Source organism: Cydia pomonella, chromosome 2 (assembly GCF_033807575.1).
Source record: "Cydia pomonella isolate Wapato2018A chromosome 2, ilCydPomo1, whole genome shotgun sequence".
Lineage (NCBI taxonomy): Eukaryota > Metazoa > Arthropoda > Insecta > Lepidoptera > Tortricidae > Cydia > Cydia pomonella.
Window position 1 is genome coordinate 25,958,278 of NC_084704.1, and position 13,480 is coordinate 25,971,757.

Consider the following 13,480-nt stretch of genomic DNA (forward strand, 5'->3'; position numbering starts at 1 on the left):
GGATAGAAATATAAGAAGCGGCTTAGTGCGAGTCGGACTCGCCCATGAAGGGTTCCGTACCATTTGTAACGTATTAAAAAAAACTACTTACCAGAATTTTCGGGGGAAGTTTGCATGGTAATGTATATCATATATTTTTTTAGATTTTTCATTCTGTTATTTTAGTAGTTACAGGGGGTGGGGGGACACTCATTTTACCACTTTGGAAGTGTCTCTCGCGCAAACTATTCAGTTTAGAACAAAATGATATTAGAAACCTCAATATCATTTTTAAAGACCTATCCATAGATACCCCACACGTATGGGTTTGATGAAAAAAGATTTTTTTTCAGTTCTAAGTATGGGGAACCCCAAAATTTATAGTTTTTTTTCTATTTTTGTGTAAAAATCTTAATGCGGTTCATAGAATACATTTACTTACCAAGTTTGAACAGTATAGCTCTTATAGTTTCGGAAAAAAGTGGCTGTGACATAATCGGACAGACAGACGGACATGACGAATCTATAAGGGTTCCGTTTTTTGCCATTTGGCTACGGAACCCTAAAAATGTACCTTGAAAACCTAACTGCTTGACAAAAGTGCAAAGAGAACAAATTGCCAAACGTGAACTATGCATCGTTGAAGAGTTCGGTTCTGTTCATCATCAGCAGTTCCACTTCATCAAATGTCACTTCTACAAATGTAAATAAGTATTTGATTTGTTGATGAAAATACTAAGATCACTATATATATATGCCTGTAACATTTGAGGAGTTCCCTCGATTCCTCATGGACCCCATTGTCAGAACTCGAACTTGACCAAAATTTGTCTTGAAAGTCTAATTTGCTTAACAAACACAGGGAAGAGGACAAATCGCTAAACGTGTACTATGCGTCGTTGAAGAGTTCCATTCTGATCATCATCAGCAGTTCCACTTCATCAAATGTCACTTTTTTAAATGTAAATGCTCGATTTGTTAAAGAAAATACTAAAATCACTATATGATATGCCTTTTTTACATTTGAAGAGTTCCCTCGATTCCTCATGGACCCCATCGTCAGAACTCGAACTTGACAAAAATTTGTCTTGAAAATCTAATTTACTTAACAAACACAGGGAAGAGGACAAATCGTCAAACGTGTACTATGCGTCGTTGAAGAGTTCCATTCTGATCATCATCAGCAGTTCCACTTCATCAAATGTCACTTTTTTTAATGTAAATGCTTTATTTGTTAATGAAAATACAAAAATAACTGTATGTATGCCTTTCACATTTGAAGAGTTCCCTCGATTCCTCATGGATCCAATCATCAGAATTGAGTTTTGACAAAAACGGGACCAATCTGTATATATATAAATTCAAACAAAAAAATAATTTTAAAAATCGGTTCTGAAATGACGTAGTTATGGAGTAACAAACATTTAAAAAAAACACCCGAATTGATAACCTCCTTTTGAAATCTTGAAGTCGGTTAAAAATGAGTTTGAAAAATATTTACTAGGCTTTGGATACGATCAATCTTATTCATTGACTATGTACCAGAACCTAAGTAAGGTTACGGAATATATTATTATCTACCAACTAACATCATGGTAGGTAGCCTTTTTGTTGTGAGCGAATCTTGGATATAGTAACATGATAGACGAAATAATAAGCTATAGAGCTGGGCTGAGCTGATAGTGCAGGCGCGGATCCAGCCCTCAAAAAAGGTTGTGGTCACAGCCACCCTAAAATCGGCCAAGTTCGAGTCGGATTACGAACTCACTCATGAACAATCATCACTCATGAGATATGATCGTCGTCGTTCATGAACGATCATCAGCCTATCGATCTCAATAGACTGTGAAAGTGTTACGTCACAAGACTATAAGGGGGTACCTAATGATACCCCGACATATTTTTTGTACATTATTGATTCGCAGACGTTTCGCCGAACATCGTTTTGCAGAGGGATTTATTCGTACCTAGATGTAACTTTTGGTAATTTTGGTTTTACCAAAAAAAAATTACCCAATTTCATTTCCCAAATATTTTTTTTGCAACTGTACATTTTTCAATCAACCTTTTCCTATATACTTATTTGACAGATTTCAATTTAACAAATTACCATTTCCCTAACAACAATTCAACAATATTCATTCCACCAAATTTTTTTAACTTTATTTAAAAATATTGAACAATTTTTAGTTTATCAAACATGTTTAGTCTATTTTTATTTATTTTTTTACAACAACATAAAAACGAACTTTGTAAACTTTTCCTTATCCTTAATCCTTAGTCTTTAAGTGCTAACACTGTACTTATACTGTTTTCAATAAAATTATTTGTATTTGTTGTATTTGAACTGTTGCCAAAAAAAGCGGGCTAGGTTAGAACTGCGACACTCTTAATAATGAACTGCGACCCCCAGAAAGGCAAACGGTTGCCAGAAAAGCGGGTTAGGTTAGAGGTGCGACCCCCACAAAAACGAACTGACGCATAAAAATACTGTGGTTGGGTTAAGTTACTAGATTTTTTGCTATACATAAAAAAGAGACAGCAACGTTAAAATGACTAAATAAAGAATTTATTTGTCAATAATGGTTTGTAATGTTTTGATTTGATTTACGTACCTATAAATTTGGCAACTATATAATTCGAGTAATAAAAATGGTGACAAACATTTTTGAAATACGGAAATGTCTACACAGTGTTTTTCAAAACGTTCTGATGCAAAACATTTTTAATGCTATGTATTGAGTTGGGAAATGATTATTTGTGTTTATGCTTTTGCGATAAATTCTTTGGAAAATGCAATGCAAAAACTTTTGGGTCTTTTGGTTAGAGTTTTTTTTCTTTATTTCTTATTTTCTTATTTAGCAAAAAAACTTGGTAATCCGTTAGTAACCTAAGAATTTCATTTGGCAGAGTAATCTTTCCGATTAAACAACTTTTACTCGAGTAACGTTTTTAGGGTTCCGTAGTCAACTAGGAACCCTTATAGTTTCGCCATGTCCGTCTGTCTGTCTGTCTGTCTGTCTGTCTGTCTGTCTGTCTGTCTGAGGCTTTGCTCCGTGGTCGTTAGTGCTAGAAAGCTTAAATTTGCTACACATAAAGTGGGGGTGAAATTTTTTTTTCGCTTCAGCCCTAGAGTGTGGGGTATCGTTGGAAAGGTCTCTCAAAACTAATAGGGGTTTTCAAGAAACATTTTTTGATAAAGTGAATATATTAGGAGATAATCGCTCCGAAAGAAAAAAAAATGTGTCCCCCCCCCCCCCCCCCCTCTAACTTTTGAACCATAGGTCCAAAAAATATGAAAAATATCGTGGAAGTAGAGCTTAAGAAAGACATTAAATGAGAACTATAGCGGACATGATCAGTTTAGCTGTTTTTGAGTTATCGCAAAAAGTTTTCCCTTCATAGTAAAAAGACTTACTTTAATTAGGTACCTACTGATTATGCAAATTTGCCTATTTGTTTAACTCGGGTGAAAGGTACCGTTTCATCCCTTGGTTAACAATTTACTATACTTTAAGCTCCAGTTTAGCTTATTGTGACGGAAGAGTAACTACGGAATCCTACACTGAGCGTGGCCCGACATGCTCTTGACCGGTTATTTAAATTTAATTTCGAATAAAGTGACAGTTAAATTATAACAGTTTAGTTAGTAATTTAGCAATTACGGTACTACATACATATTATCGGCGTATAAAGTAATATATCGGAGATCTCAAACAATTTATTGCAGTCCATGGAGCCCTGTTTAGATAGATAACTACGCTAAAAAACAACTACGTCTGATAATTCAAAGCTGGCATTATTTTTAGAAATTTGGACTAATATTTGTAAATGTTTCTAAAAACAATTGCCCCTGTAATGTTAGTAAATAATTGTTATTCTTGTAAATAAGTAGGGGTCAGCTGATATTAACATGCTCCAATTTCTAATAATTAATACAAAAAATCACTCTACCTATCGTGTTTCGACCACGGGTTTCTCGGGTAATTGTGACGGTTACCAAACGATTACTCTACGAAAAGTAAATCCGCTTATAAATGTTATGCCAAGTTGCCAACTGACTACTCTGCGTAATGAAATTCTGCCAAAGCGTCTGCGAAACAAAAATCGGCGTAATTTTACTCGACGAATCAATAGGGCACCCTATTAGGGTTGTGGGCATGCCCATCGTGCCCACAACGGTGGATCCGCCCTTGTGATAGTGTGCTAGTGTGGCTAATAGTGGCCACACCATATGGCATGTTACGACTAAATTAAATATAGGTAACTATCTGCAGTAATTATAGTCATTAATACAATTTCTAGAAAATCAGGGGCATCGATTACGCGAATTACGAGAGAAGGGCGGTCCTCCTAAGATTTTAGGCTGCCAAAGAAAAGCAAACCAAAAATAAATAAAAAAGAAGATACATTGACTGTTTTGACCTATGTGTGATACGTAAAAAAATACATGAATTTTAAACGGAAAATAACAAGTACCGACGATTAATAAAATGTGGACACCAAATATTTGGATTCTGATTTTGATTACGGCGAATAAAAGTATGTTCATTGTTCAGACTATGCTGAACTGTTACCATATAAATGAGAAAAATAGCGCCCTCTTGACAATGATCATATCCTTAAAAGTTATCGATTTTTTTATTTTCAATAAAAAGACGTCAAGATTATTTACCTTTTTTCTAATACTAAAAAAAACGAAGTGTAGTGTAGTGAAAAATATACTTCTTCTATTGAAAATTACTTACGGAAGGAATCATACAAATCCATAACAAATCCAATAAGCTTGGCTGAAAGGTTTGGATCCAGGGGGCCTACCGCGAAAATGGAAGTTCATCAATTGCGGGCATTTTTCTCTGTCACACTAATTAGGTCTTAGTGAGAGTAAAAGAAAAAGATCCCCGCAATTGGCGAATTTCGTGCATTTTTCTCTGCCACTATAATTAGTAATTACGTCTTAGTAAGAGTAAAAGAGAAAGTCCCCGCTATTTGCGATTTTCGGCTTTCGCGGTAGGCCCCCAGGGCTATAACTGCGAAAATCGAAGTTCGTCAATTGCGGGCATTTTTCTCTGTCACTCTAATTACGTCTTAGTCAGAGTAAAAGAGAAAGCTTCCCGTAATTTACGAATTTTGGTTTTCGCGGTAAGCCCCCAGATCTAAAAGAAAAGTCAGTTGTCAATTGTCATATCAAAGTTAATGAGTTGTTATTTTTGTTATTGTTATACAAGTTCTCCGAGCCGAGCTTGCGAGTGCTAGTAAGGTGATGTTTGTTCTTCGTAGTGTAATCATTTATTTATTTACCATTCGTAGTTCATATTGCCTTACCTTTATATTTCTAAATAAATAGGTACCTACGACAATAACAAGAAATAATCATGAACTGCTTAGAGAATGTGACTATGCCGAATTTCGTATGGTTCGAAGGGGGAGAAAGGCGCAATATTTTTGCGTCCATGGCTGCAGGTTTTCTGGTAAGTATTTTGTGTTTTTAACACGCTTTTATTAGGTCGACCTGTATGTAACTATGTAATGGAATCTAAGGTAAGTAACTAATTTAACCATCTTCCAAGGATCGTAGCGTCATGAAAATTGGCAGCTGTGTGTAGTTCTGATGAAAATACAATAATATGGTACTGTCGAACTGATCTGATGATGGAGCCGGAAGATATGAACTGGAACTTCAAGATGGAACATCGTATCATAGCTGTGTTTGGATTTGTTATAATAGAAGTCTTGTAATGAACTTTGACCACGATTAGGTTTCAAGGTCTGATCATGGAGCCGGAAGATAGGCACTGGCATTCCATGATGGAATATCGTATCATAAGCGTGTTTTTCTATTGTTTATTATTTACGATAAATAATTTTGTTACTAGATCTGTTTATCATACCATAATATATTACTTACTAGCATACAACTAGGAGTTCAATTTCAAAACATCCTTTCATAGAGTAGCTCTAGAACATTGCAAACACTGTTTCAAATTCATGGTCCTACTTTCATCGATTTAAGCTGTGTGCGGTCTCTTAATATCTGACAAACTTTTAGAACTGTTTTATAAAATATTGACTAATTTGCTACATAAGTGGCTTTATTAACTTAACCATATTAAATTGTGAGTTACAAAAACTCCTTATAACAGTACATCGTGATATAAGTGCACACAATAAGTTGCACATGTATCATTCAATGTCTCACTAGTGCTGTAAAGCAGCACCATATGTACTATAAAATAATTAACTAACTAATGTGGCTCAGCCACCCAAAGAGGATCTTGGCCTCCGAAACAAGAGCTCAGCACTTTTTTTCTTGTCAAGTATTGGCAGCCCTATCCTCTCCCATTCTTAATAGGTGACCAAACCAGCGGTATGTGGGATTTCTTTTCACCAAAAGAAAGTTTTAAATTGTTCATTAATTTTTAATTATTATGTTGCTTTTGTAACTTTGCTTGGTACCTTACTAGCTTTTTCTTGAATGCTAATTAGGACAGCCAAATGTATAGTTAATACTAAGAATTTCCCATTCAATTTTTAATGTTTAAACTCAGATTAAGTTTCTACAATAAGTAACACTGTTGAGGAATATTATGCTGTCTGAAAGATTAATGTATTATTGCTTTGTTTAGTTCTTTACAGGATGGTGGTTTATAATTGACTCAGCATCAAAGTACCCTAATGAACTACCAAGTGCAGCTTATGCCTGTGGAGTGATGGCTACCATATCCCTGATTATGGTCAACTCTGTTTCAAATGCACAGGTAAGTTGAACACGCATTATTTGGTTATTTAAGTCTATAATTAGGTCTGTTTTATTTTGTGTTGATTATGTTTTGATATACCTATATAGTTTTAAACATTTTTTTTTTAAATAATCCCACATTTTGATTTTAGTAAGCACATTACTTTGCATGATAGGCGTAGCACCCTTTGAGGGTTAAATAATAAATAACTTGTAATTATTTAACTATAATTCAACAGTTTTAGACCACTTTTTGCAAGGAACTAGATTATTTTATGAGAAGACAACTTGCTCTATCCACCCACTATTCTGTAATATAATATCAAATATAAATGTAATGTCCCACGGGTAAAAGTACCTTTTGGCGGTTGGCGTTTACGACGCGTAGCAGCGTATTGGTATAGGAGCGTAAGCTCCAGCCGCCATAAGGTACCTTTTCTGGTGGAATGTCACAAATAGCCGAGTCCACACAGAACGAGCATACGTGCGAGGCAATTTCCTCGCGCACAAACCGGCCAGTGTAGACTTGCCTCTGCTGAGACAGCGTGCGCGTTTTCCTCGTCTGAGCGTGCCACCTCAGCCAAGGCATGTCTACACTGGCCGTATTGTGCGTGAGGAAATTGCCTCGCGCGTATGTTCACTCTGTGTGGACCCGGCTAATCGTTCGTTATTGTGTTATTGCAGGTGCGAGGAGAGACATACACGGGGGGCTGTATGGGGCCTCGTGGCGCGAAGCTCTGGCTCTTCATTGGCTTCGTCGTGGGTTTTGCGTCACTCATTGCTGCTAGCTTGACACTGCTTGCCAAATATGTAAAAACTGGTAAATTGAGTTCAGGTGTTTACTTTTGTACTTTTTGTTTATTACTTACGTGAATGGTCATGTTATGGGCACTAGCCGAAATACTTTCAGTCCTTTCTTTTTATGCAATAATACCAATTTCGAAGTACCTACCTATATACAGTGATTGGTAATTTAACCTATTTCTTAAAATGGATGTAGGTACACGAGAGCTAAGGCAAATTGTGTAAGTAGATATCTTGTCTAGGCGCAGGCTATAAAGTTTATTATTTTTTGAGTTATTATATTAATTTAACTAGTATTATGTTTACACATGAAAAGATGCAATATTGAGTCCTCTCAGGGGAAGGTTTGGACACACATCGTCCTGAGTGGCGCAGGCTGGTGCAGGGCAATGTGCGCGATTTTGAGGAGCAGTGTAAAGCTGACCTCGACGCTGAACGCGACGAGCTGAAAAGACGCCAGCCGGCGTCCATTCACTACCACTACGTAGCTGGTGTCCTCACGTGCCCTCAATGTGAAGATCGGCTACGTCAGTCATCTTCGGGCACATGAGCGCCGAGCTAAATAGGAGTCGAAGTGGTCGCCATGGTCGAAATCGGCCGGAAGGATCATCATCATCGCAAACCCATAAAAATCAAATTTTTGTTTTGAAATAAAACAGTCATTACAGGTCTAATTAAAAATAAATGATATTTTTTGATGTTACAAAAATCCAGGACGTTGGATGCAAAAAAAATATTCATTTGACTTAACTACTTGATTAAGAGGGGCAGGCGGAATTCATGGAAGCCAATGCAGGCGAAGGTTTACGTCACTTGAAAATTAGAATAGAATAGAAATGATTATTGCGAAACCATGCTACATAATAGTTGTTATAATAAAGAGTGAAAACACATGGCACCCTGTTAGGGCATTGCAAATAATCTTACATCTAGATAGTATCTGAACGGTAGGACTAGTATATATCATGTAATGTTCTTAATTAAATATAAACAACCTAAACTTATTTCTACTAAGAATTAAATAGTCGTACCTAAATTAACATTTTAAGTACACAAGGCGTTAATTAAAGAATATATAATATATGCAATATAATATACTATGCAATAAGGGAATATCATTAGTAGTTACAAAATAAAGTTATCTTCCATGAACTATTGGACGGAATAGTATGCGATATGAATGAGTTTTTTAAAGAAATTTTCCATGTTTCTAATTTTGTTGGGCAGTTTGTTGTAAACCTGGATGGCCCTGAAATAAGGGTCTTTTTTATTTCGACGTGCAATTTTACAATATTCAAATAATTTTATGTTCTTTCGGACAAAAGTTGAAATTTCTAGAATGTAGAGAGAGGAGAGTCAAAATTTGGAGGTTGGTGAAATGTTTCTTGCAACTGTCGGTTTGTTGTATATTAGTTAGTATGCGGACACATTTTTTTTGGGCTATAAGGAGATCATGAGCGTCACTGCTATGACCCCATAACATAATACCATAACGTAACCAAGATTGAGCGTAAGAGTGATATGCGGACAAGGCGCACTCAGTATCAGTGTTTGACTTTAGAATGCTCAGGACAAAAAGGAAAGTAGATAGTTTTGATTTTACTTTTGATGTGTGTTTTGTCCAGTTGATATGAGTGTCAATAGTTATCCCTAGCAAAGTGCATTCTGTATCTTCATTTATTTTTAGATCCTGCAACAGCGGTGTTAAATCGGTAGGCTTTTTCTGATAGGGTCTGAATTGTATTATCTTTGTTTTGTTTGTATTCATTATTAAATTGTGTTCCTGTAACCAGTCTGTGATATTTGTGAAAGTTTCCTTAATGTGCGAGTAGTCATTGGAGTCGTTGTCATGTCTAAACAGGAGGGTCACGTCGTCAGCAAATATGATACATGGTTGGTTGGTTGGTTATTTTAGGAAGATCGTTTATATATATTAGGAACAGCAAACATCCTAATACGCTACATTGGGGGATAGAACTATTGATGGTGTGCCATTTAGATTGCTGTTTTATTAGTTTGTCGGAATCTTTATAGTGATGGTCTATTTGTACGAACTGTTGCCTATTGTTAAGATAGTTTTTAACCTATTATGAGCATCGCCACGAATCCCGATTTCATACAGTTTGGTGAGTAATATTGGGTGAGAAACCCTGTCGTAGGCTTTGGACATGTCCAACAAAAGACCAATAGCATAGTTTTTAGTTTTAAGGTGTTCCAGTATTCCTCGGATAAATGTGTAGACTGCTAAGGTGGTTGATCGATTTTGGCGAAAGGCAAATTGGTTCTCTTCTAATAAGTTGACCTTTTCTAGAAAGTTATAAATTCGGTCAGCCATGCATTTTTCAAATATTTTTGAGATTGTGGGTAGAAGAGCGATTGGTCTGTAGTCGGCAATATTATGTTGTTTTCCGCCCTTTTTAGGGTTCCGTAGTCAACTAGGAACCCTTATAGTTTCGCCATGTCCGTCTGTCTGTCTGTCTGTCTGTCTGTCCGAGGCTTTGCTCCGTGGTCGTTAGTGCTAGAAAGCTGAAATTTGGCATGGATATATAAATCAATAAAGCCGACAAAGTCGTACAATAAAATCTAAAAATTTAATTTTTTTAGGGTACCTCCCCTACACGTAAAGTGGTGGTGCAATTTTTTTTTCGCTTCAACCCTAGAGTGTGGGGTATCGTTGGAAAGGTCTTTCAAAACTAATAGGGGTTTTCAAGAAACATTTTTTGATAAAGTGAATATATTCGGAGATAATCGCTCCGAAAGAAAAAAAAATTCTGTCCCCCCCCCTCTAACTTTTGAACCATAGGTCCAAAAAATATGAAAAAAATCTGGAAGTAGAGCTTAAGAAAGACATTAAATGAAAACTATAGCGGACATGATCAGTTTAGCTGTTTTTGAGTTATCGCAAAAAGTTTTCCCTTCATAGTAAAAAGACTTACTTTAATTAGGTACTGATCATGCAAATTTGCCTATTTGTTTAACTCGGGTGAAAGGTACCGTTTCATCCCTTGGTTAACAATTTACTATACTTTACAGTACATATGGGGCTACTTTATAGCACTAGTGCGAGAAGTAGCATATTACGTTACTGTGTCGAACATTTAAAGGGCCATATGTACTGTAAAACGTTGTACGATACATGTGCGAATAGGTAATTCGCAACTCGTGTCGATTTAAAACACTCCCTTCGGTCGTGTTTTAATTTATCGCCACTCGTTTCACATTTCCTATTTTTCGCACTTGTATCGTAATGTACTATTAAGCTCCAGTTTAGCTTATTGTGACGGAAGAGTAACTACGGAACCCTACACTAAGCGTGGCCCGACATGCTCTTGGCCGGTTATTTAAATCTGGTTTTATAGCTGCTATTTTTAATTTATTACTATTTTTATTAATTACTTAGAGTAGATAGACATAGAGAGAGATATGACTTAAGAATAGATAAGATGATATGTTTTCAATACAAAGCTTTGCCTTATTTGCCTGTTCGTTCCATGCAGATGTGACCAAACACACCTGGGTGGGCGTGAGCCTGCTACTGCAGAACGCGTTCATCTTCGCCGGCTCACTGGCCTTGAAGTTTGGCCGCGTCGAGGACCTGTGGGGCTAAACCTGTCAAGTAAACTTCTTATATCTAATAAGTTCGTAAATAAGTATTGCCTTTATGAAACGAATGCCTTAAGTAACGGTCCGTAAAATGGAATGAGATTGAAATATAGGGTGACTTTGATCATGTTTCTAAGTGAAAATGAAAGTTCCTTTATAATATATACTATGTTGCAGCTAGCATTTTTCATTTATAATGTCTGCAAGGTGCCTTAAGAGGTGCGTTTAGGCTACAGTAACCGTTTTTAATTGTGAAATAATTAAGTCACCCCATTTGATGGCACAAGTAATGTTCAGCTTCAAATTGCTATTGAGTAAGAATAAAGGCACACACATATACAAGTTAAACCTTTATTATAAGAAATACATTCAAGTTTATTTGGCTCGGTCTGACAGGTTGTACAATACGCAACTATTTCTAACTTCTATCTTAACCGAAAGTGGTTACAATTATATTCTGCAATCGAATGATCATTGAATTCGTTGAAATTACCTATGTCTAAATACCTATGTGTGATAATTGTGTTTAAATGTCAAATGAATTTTGTCACCAATGGATGTTGAAAAATGTTTCTCGTCGAACCAAACTTAGGTGAGTACAACATACTTTGATAATGGCTACATTTGTACTTATTTCATTTAAACATATCTCAGTAGCTTTTGTAACTAGTTAATTATTTAATATTATATTATGTACCTAGGCATAGGCATGGACTAATCATAATTAAATATGACGTAGTAGGTATGGTAGATTTAGTTATATGTAAGATACTTATATCTTTTGTCAACATTACGTGAAACTAATAAAAATACCTCATTTTCTATGTTTATAGAATTATTATGCCACCTATAGTGCTCACTTGAGATCTTATTTGTAAGTTAGTCTTAAGATTTTAATATCAATTTACTCAGATTGTACATCAACGTCAAATATACAATTGTACTTCCTTGATCGTACAGACTTGAACTTGCCGCCTAATATAAGCGGACTAGTATATACCTATTTATAAATTAATTTGTGTAACGAATTTACTAACCACATTATACAAGGAACGAGTTCACACTAGAGATACAAAACGTTATGTGGATATGGAGACAGACTTTCAGCCCATACTGCCGTTAAATTAAGACTGATGTTTGAATATTTTATGTTAAATATACTTAGATAATTACATATATAACTCATTTGCGGGTGAATATATTTTAATATTTTATTAATAAAAATATTTTAGTAAGTATAATGGCTTGTTTATTTAATTTGTAACGATCACAACGTCGACCTACCATGATTTAGAATTTAGAAGAAACGACACACAATTGAACTCTATTTTTTTTTTATCGCCTATTTTGTGTCCCACTGCTGGGCAAAGGCCTTTGCGCTTTAGTGTCAGTGGAAGGTTGTCCTTCATTAGTGCCTTCATGGACCAGAAGCTCTTCCAAGCATTTTCGATGCGTCAATCGATTTCTTTAGACTGCCTGTCATCGAAGGATGCTATCTGGCCCAAGTATATGTATTCGTTGACATATTGGATATCCTGCCCATCAACCTTGACTCCACGTTTCGCGCCATTGGTCATTAACTGGGTTTTGGCCCTGTTAATTTCGAGTCCGACTTCAAGACTTGCCGTGCTAAGGTCTTGTAGCATTTGTTCTAGATGGGGTGCAGTAGTGGGAGAACAAAACTATGTCGTACGGCAAAACGCAGGTTAGTTAACCTTTTGCCGTCGACGTCAATGCCCATTGTTTCCCACTTGGTCGCTAGCTTTTGGAACATATTTTGTAAGCACGAGGAGGTGAACAATTTCGGAGATAGCGGGTCGCCTTGCTTGACTCCCTTTTCAATGCGAATTTTAGGGCCAGGAACATGTCATTTAATGCTTGCTGTGCTTTGCCGATAAATGGTTCCAACGAGTTCAATATATGCATTGTCGATACGTTGCTCACGCATTGCGGAGAATACAGCAGAATGCTTGACACTGTCAAACGCTTTGCTGTAATCTACGAAAGCCAGGTAGAGTGGTATTTTGAACTCGTTGGACTTTTCCATTATTTGATTTTTGTGTGTGTGAATTGAACTCTATAGATTAGTTTTTTTAACAGATTTCAAAAGGAGGAGGTTATTAATTCGGTTAGTATGTTTTTAGGGTTCCGTAGCCAAATGGCAAAAAACGGAACCCTTATAGATTCGTCATGTCCGTCTGTCTGTCCGATTATGTCACAGCCACTTTTTTCCGAAACTATAAGAGCTATACTGTTCAAACTTGGTAAGTAGATGCATTCTATGAACCGCATTAAGATTTTTACACAAAAGTAGAAGAAAAAACGATAAATTTTGGGGGTTCCCCATACTTAGAA

The 13,480-nt window shown here is 36.1% G+C and overlaps 1 protein-coding gene across 3 annotated transcripts; it reads left to right on the forward strand.

The window, feature by feature from the left end:
- Positions 1-4,181: 4,181 nt before the first annotated feature.
- On the forward strand, positions 4,182-12,366 carry LOC133534743 (transmembrane protein 50A-like). Of its 3 annotated transcripts, XM_061874001.1 has the most exons (5): positions 4,182-5,239; positions 5,327-5,450; positions 6,606-6,737; positions 7,403-7,553; positions 11,020-12,366. In XM_061874001.1, the coding sequence occupies exons 2-5, from the start codon at positions 5,355-5,357 to the stop codon at positions 11,127-11,129; spliced, it is 489 nt and encodes a 162-aa protein (XP_061729985.1). In that variant the 5' UTR covers positions 4,182-5,239; positions 5,327-5,354; the 3' UTR covers positions 11,130-12,366. The 3 variants fall into 3 exon arrangements, with proteins under 3 accessions (XP_061729985.1, XP_061729984.1, XP_061729986.1); XM_061874000.1 differs by having other exon boundaries at positions 4,182-5,450; XM_061874002.1 differs by having other exon boundaries at positions 4,182-5,450; positions 7,403-7,538.
- Positions 12,367-13,480: the final 1,114 nt, after the last annotated feature.